The 6,000-nt window shown below is 50.9% G+C and overlaps 1 protein-coding gene across 7 annotated transcripts in view; it reads right to left on the reverse strand.

Moving 5' to 3' along the window:
- The window catches only part of NFIX (nuclear factor I/X (CCAAT-binding transcription factor)), a 94,934-nt gene that overhangs the window by 68,317 nt on the left and 20,617 nt on the right, over positions 1–6,000 (reverse strand). For 4 of the 7 annotated variants that reach the window (XM_008579315.1, XM_008579312.1, XM_008579313.1 and 1 more), the window contains exon 2: positions 1,096–1,627. In XM_008579315.1, the coding sequence (XP_008577537.1) occupies positions 1,096–1,627 (532 nt within the window). Of the gene's footprint in view, positions 1–1,095; positions 1,628–1,965; positions 2,070–2,623; positions 2,712–6,000 lie in introns of those variants that run through there. The other 3 variants (XM_008579318.1, XM_008579314.1, XM_008579311.1) reach the window with 3 other exon arrangements.

Consider the following 6,000-nt stretch of genomic DNA (forward strand, 5'->3'; position numbering starts at 1 on the left):
GTTTAGGTTTCAAAGGCGGCAGTAAATTGGGCGTAGCTGAGTGGAGGCTAAAAATTAACCAGCCATCTCTGTTTCAATTTGTAAGAAAACAAAAGCGGAAAGAAATTATAAAAAGGGAAAGGGTAAGGGAAGGGAAAAAAAAAGAAAAAAAAAAAAAAGTACTGGAGGAGGAGAACTAAACCACCCTGACCCAAAATGCTAGGTAAAACTGGGAAAGCAAAGAAGAGAACTGGAACTACGCGGAACACAAAAGGAAAGGAGATTTTGCACAGTGTGTTTGTTTGTTTGCTGAAGACCACTTCCACAGCAATGCTGCTCCCTGCCAGGCCTCAGCCCTGGGAAGCCTCTCTGCCCCCAAGCAGAGGTGCCAGGCTCCTGCCATACATCCCCGGGCCTCACCACTTCAGCTGAAACAAGGTAGAGGGGGAGAGCTCAAGGCATCTCGGACTCCTTTTCACTCTCTATGAAATCAAATTACCTTCATACTCTCCAACAGCCAAATCCCAGTCAAAACAGCTTCCACCTGGGCATCTGGGCCCAAGAACCTTCCCACTGCTGCCTTCTTTCCTCTCTTCTATTCATTCAGCCTGATATCTGGGAGTTTCACATGCCCCCCTCTCTCCACCGAACTGCTGTCCACCCGGCTTGTGCCAAATCCGGCTTTTCCTGAGACTTGAGGTGAAGCCGCCGGAAAGCAGGCACCTGCTCTCCAATACTTCTTCTGACTCATTTTAAATAAGAGCAATGATTGATTTTGTTGTTGTTCAGCTCAAACTCTCACTATCATGGATAATTCTGGGGGTATCCTGGCTCCAGTCCTAAAACCCACAGTGCCTTTCTGATCAGATGAGTCCTCCAAAGATGGAGATATACAAAGTCAGTAACATGGCAAGGGAGCAGAAGAGGAAGAATAGAGTCTGGGAGGACACAGAAGAAGAGAAAGGGGCACATTGAATGGGATGCAGGCCCTGGGCAGGACGGGTGCACTAGTTGGGCTCCTGGCATGTTATTGTTTGGAAATAAGAGAAACAATAAACATAACAAATGCCAGCGAGTGAAATAAAATGGGAGGAAAAATGGTTGAGAGTGACCTACCCGGAGTGTGGACAAAGTAAGCCAGATAAAGATCCAGTTCTTTGATTGTGACTCCAATGTGATGTGGCTGGACGCATAGGCCGGGATTTGAGCACTGGGGCGACTTGTAGAGCCGCTCTCCATCAGTACTTTCCAGGGGGATCCCCTTAAACAAAATCACCATGACCAGGTCCAGCCGCCACACCTTGTCGGCCTGGCGCAGGCAGTCAATCCGCCGGATCTTGCCCTTCTGGTCGGGGTTCGAGAGCACGCAGCACGGGGGCTTCTTGCCTGTGATGGTCAGCACAAAGTCCTCGCGGAATTCGGGCCGGATGTCTTTGCGCAGCTTGGCCAGCAGCCGGGATGCCCACTTCTGCTTAATCTCAGGCTTCTCGCCCAGCAGCTCATCCTTCACCGCCCGTTCCTCGTCCTTTGACATCCGCTTCTCGTGCTTCTTGAAGTACTTGCGCTTCCGTGCCTGCAGGTTGAACCAGGTGTAGGAGAAGGCTCGGACGTGAGGCAGCAGCGCCTCGATGAACGGGTGGAACTCATCCTGCAGGCGGCAAGCCGGGAGCATGCGGGGCGAGGAAGACCAGGAGGAGGGAAAGACACGAGATGAGGAGGAAAAGAGAGAAGGAGAAAAGCAACGTTAGAAGGGGAGCACAAGGAAAACCGCCTTCTCCTCCTCCTCCCTCCCCCCAACAATTTTCTCTTGCGATTGTTCTACAAAAGTGTGGTCCAAAGCCACCACCAGCCTGGCCAGCCACTTGCTCCCATCTCAGCTTCCACAGCCAGACAGAGACACCAGGAACCCATGCACACACCTATTTTCTCTCTCTCCCTCACTCACTCACACACACGCGCGCACAGACAACGTTGCTGTCCACACACACACGCTGCTGGTATCCCCGCCAGGCTCTGTCGCGCCCATGACATCTCCATGTTCTATCGCAGCCGTGAACTCGTGTCAGCTCGCCCCGGTGCGGTGTCCATCTGCACAGACGCCCGTGGACACACGCGGGGCATGCGGGGGCCGCCTCGCGTCCCGAACACCAGTCGAATTTTGGCCACCCCCAAGAAAAGAGAAAATGACATCCACCAGCAAGCAAGCGAGGAAACGGATCTGGCTTCCCTCTCCCCAGGCTGTTTTCATTTTCTTTTCTCCTGATCCCGTTGGAACATCCACCCCGGCATTTTTTCATCAGATCTAAGTCCTAAATATGTGATTTCAGCTTTGTTATCGACACTGATACTAATGTTAATCACAGTAATAATGAACAAAACACTTCTGTTTAACACAAATAAGGTGGGTGTCTCGGCCACATTAGGGTTAAAAGCTACATGGGTCATCTTGTGGCCCCTACTCCAGCCTCCCACGACCCCTTCACCCTCTTTCCCACTCAGTCAGGTGACAGAGGGCTGGGCTCTCAGTTTTGTTTTCTTTCTTTCTTTCTTTCTTTTTTTTTTTTTTTTTTTTTTTTTGTTTGCAGTTTAAATAATAATTGATTTCTGTTTACAAAAATAAAACTGGAAAAAATTAAATAATTACCATTGATCTGAAGCACCCGGCAAAGCCCAACGCCCGATTCTGAGATTCTGGACTCAACAGAGTTGTGAGTTGGGGGCGGGTGGGGGGAGGGGGAGGAGGAGGAGCAGGGAAGGAAGGTAAATGTTTTAAAGGGGGTTATTATTGGTGTTCTGGGGAAAAGGGGCTGGGCTTGGGTGGATTCTCAAACCCTTCCCCCTACCCCCCCCAACGCTCCATTGCACAGAGGGGGAAATTAATATTTTTTTTTGAAAAGGAGCAAAAAGAAAGAAAGGTCAGGAATAGCAAGCAGAGAGAGGGAGCAAGCTGGTTGCCACACACGCCAGGTAAACAAAAGCCAACACAAAAATTTTTTTTCAATTTCTCCCCTTGTGCATCCTCTTCCAGTTTAAAAGAAAACAAAAATATGCAAAATTCAAAAATCAAAATCAACCTCCCACTGTCTTCCCCCTACCCCAGCAATGCACCCCCCACCCCCACACCCCACCCCCGTGCAAAACAAAAACAAAAACAAAAACCAGGAGGGAAAAAGCGGCAGCTGAAGAAAAAGGCTTTCGGCTTTGGCAGCAGCACAGGGGTATAAACTTCGAGCTGCCTCCCTCCGCCTGATCGGAGGAAAAGGGGGAGCTCGCAGATTCCCGGGGAAGAGGACGAGTTCTGACCGGCTGCAGACCGTTGCTGGCAGACTCGTGCAAAAGAGAGAGGGAGTGAGGGAGGGAGGGGAGAAAGAAAGAGGGAGGGAGAGATCGAGGATCGAGGGAGGACGTGGATGGGATGAGGCGTGTGTGAGTGTACGCATAAGTGTGCGTATGTGAGTGTACATGTGTGTGCACGCGCTGGTTGGGTTTGGGGGGGGGTTGCTCCTTTTCTCTCTCTCAAACTCCCTCTCTCTCTCCCCTTTCATGCTCAATCCCCATCCATTTGCTTGTGCCAAGCCAGTAAAAACGGGGGGAAGAGAAAGAGAGAGAAAAAGGGGGAGAGAGAAGGAGAGAGAGAGAGGGAGAGAAAGAGAGAGCGAGAAAAGGATCCACCTATTTGGCAAAGAGACTTCTGCGAGCAGCCAATGGCTGCGTCCAAGGGGAGGAGGGAACCGGGCGGGTGAGCCGGAGGGTGGGGAGAGCCCCCGGCAGTTGGAGACCAAAAACAATTTGCCCAATCGACAAGTTCACCTCTAATGAACAAGCAAAGTCCAGCAGTTATGAATTTTTCATTCCAGGCTCCCTCTTGGGTCCATTTGGCAGCAGCCACCCAGCAAATTTGGGGGTGGGGGGGTGGGGGGACTGGGATTGTGGAAGACGCAAAAAAAAAATTTTTTTTTAAGCCAGAAAAATAAATAAATAAAGGCCTGACTCGGGGCGGGCTGGCGGGGCGGGCTGGCGGGCGGGAGCCCCAGAAGGCCTTGGGGAAAGCAGCTGCGCCTTCTCTCTGTGTTTTGGTTTCAGTCTCTCTCTTAGGCCCGCACACTCTCTCTTTTTCTGGTTCTATTTCTTTCCTTTTTATTATTATTTATGGAGCACACAGGGGCATGTGGAAGTTTTTCTCCTGGGCCATACACATGTGAGCCTGCGGTGCTATGAATAGAAAGAAGAAAGAGAACTCGGAAAGTGTCCATGCCAGTAGCACTTCCAGGGCAGGGACCCAGCGCCCAATGTTCAGCCACCCTCCATCCCCCAGGTCTGGCTACAGGAGCACTCCCAGACAAGGGAGGGGAGCCCAGCACCCCAGCCTTCCCCCTCTTCTCCCCAGCCCCCATGAGCTTGGCCGCCTCTCGGCCCACACCCAGCCACGCACGCTCCATTAGCAGTGACGAGGGATGCCAACGCACTGCAGCTCGGCTCGTGAAACTGCAACAGTTTATTAAAATAGCCTCCTGTCACAGCACTCCTCTGACAAGCACTACACGCAGCCATAAACACAACCACCAGCCCTAGGGAGAAGTGACAAAGGCGGAAAGATGGACACTACCTCCAAATAGAGGCACTGAGTCTTACCAACGCTTCCCCCACAAGATGTTTAATTCTTCACTTTCTCCAGATTTGCCCTCTCCACTTGATCCCATTTAGTTTTCTTACCTGTTCCTCAAATCAATTCAGACTAAAGGGCCCAAACTATACAATGCAAGGTGCAAAGGCATAAAATGAGAAACCCAAATGAAAGGAAAAGAGCTAAGAAAGGACACAAGACAAAACAGAAAGCAAAGGGCTCTATTAGGAAAAGTGGGGGCACCTCGGGGAAATCAAGTCACAGAGACGAGACCCACTGGGGAGACCCTGCTCCTGTTTTCCCACCGTGGAGTCTTCCTCCAAGTAGGGAAGGAGGGCAAGCACTGGAGAGGGGGAGTCCCACCTCCACTGGGGTCTCTCCAGTAAGGGCTAAGGAGCAGCCATGACTTTGGCCTTCTAAAAGCAGCAAGGAGGAAACACTGATGAAGGGAAAGGCAAAGTAAAGGAGGAAGGACCTGAACACACAGGGAGAGAGTGATCTGATCCCCCTGGCTCAGAACTGTCCCTACAGCCTGCCCTCTCCCCAAGCAAAGCTCAGCCCTCAGCTGGCAAAGGAAAAAAGGTCACTGTTCACTCCTGCCCCTTTCTTTCCCATCTGAAACTCCGTGCTCCACAGCCTTTATGTTCCCAGAAAAGCGCCCGGTGTGTGCCAGAACAAAACATGAAGCACTGGGCTGGCGCTGAACCCTGACAATGGGAGAGGTGCTGCCCAGCACCTGAGACCCTGCTCTGGTCCATGTTCTGAGTGGTCCATCTCAAGTGAAGTGAGCTTATTGCTGAGAAACATTTAGAGGTGAGGGTGCAGGAGGCAGGTGCCATCAGGGGCAGGCCTCTTAGGGTGGTGTTCAATAATTCACATCATGTTAATAACCAGCTTCCGTCCAATCAGCCAAAGATGTTATTAGCTTAGCGATATAAGGTACCAAACCCTGCCTCTCCACCTTGAGGAAGCAATTTCACTTTCTAAAGTCAAGAGAAAGCCATAAAAACAAGTGAGTTTATATTTGGCATGGGAATGTTTTTCTGGTATTCTAATTTATCCTAAATATTAGACACCAAACAGAAAATGGCCAACACGAGCCTCGTGGAGAATCCTGGCATGTTCTGTTTCACAGACCACAGTGCCAGGTGGAAAGGATATACTCAACATGGGTTAAGTCTGAGTCTGGTGGTACAACTGGGGTCAGGGGTGGGGGAAGCAACAGTCTCACAGCTGGGAGATGGAGTATAGAAAGATGATTCACTCCTGTAGGGAGGGACAGGTCAAAGGTCGATGGAGTGGCAGAAGATTTGACAGAGAAGTGGCCAAGGAGGGACAGAGGAAAATTTTGATGGAGCCTCAAGGACCCATGCAGAGTCTTCCCCCCCCCCCCCCCC

The sequence above is a fragment of the Galeopterus variegatus genome, unplaced genomic scaffold, assembly GCF_000696425.1.
Source record: "Galeopterus variegatus unplaced genomic scaffold, G_variegatus-3.0.2 Scaffold1855, whole genome shotgun sequence".
In the NCBI taxonomy this organism is placed as follows: domain Eukaryota; kingdom Metazoa; phylum Chordata; class Mammalia; order Dermoptera; family Cynocephalidae; genus Galeopterus; species Galeopterus variegatus.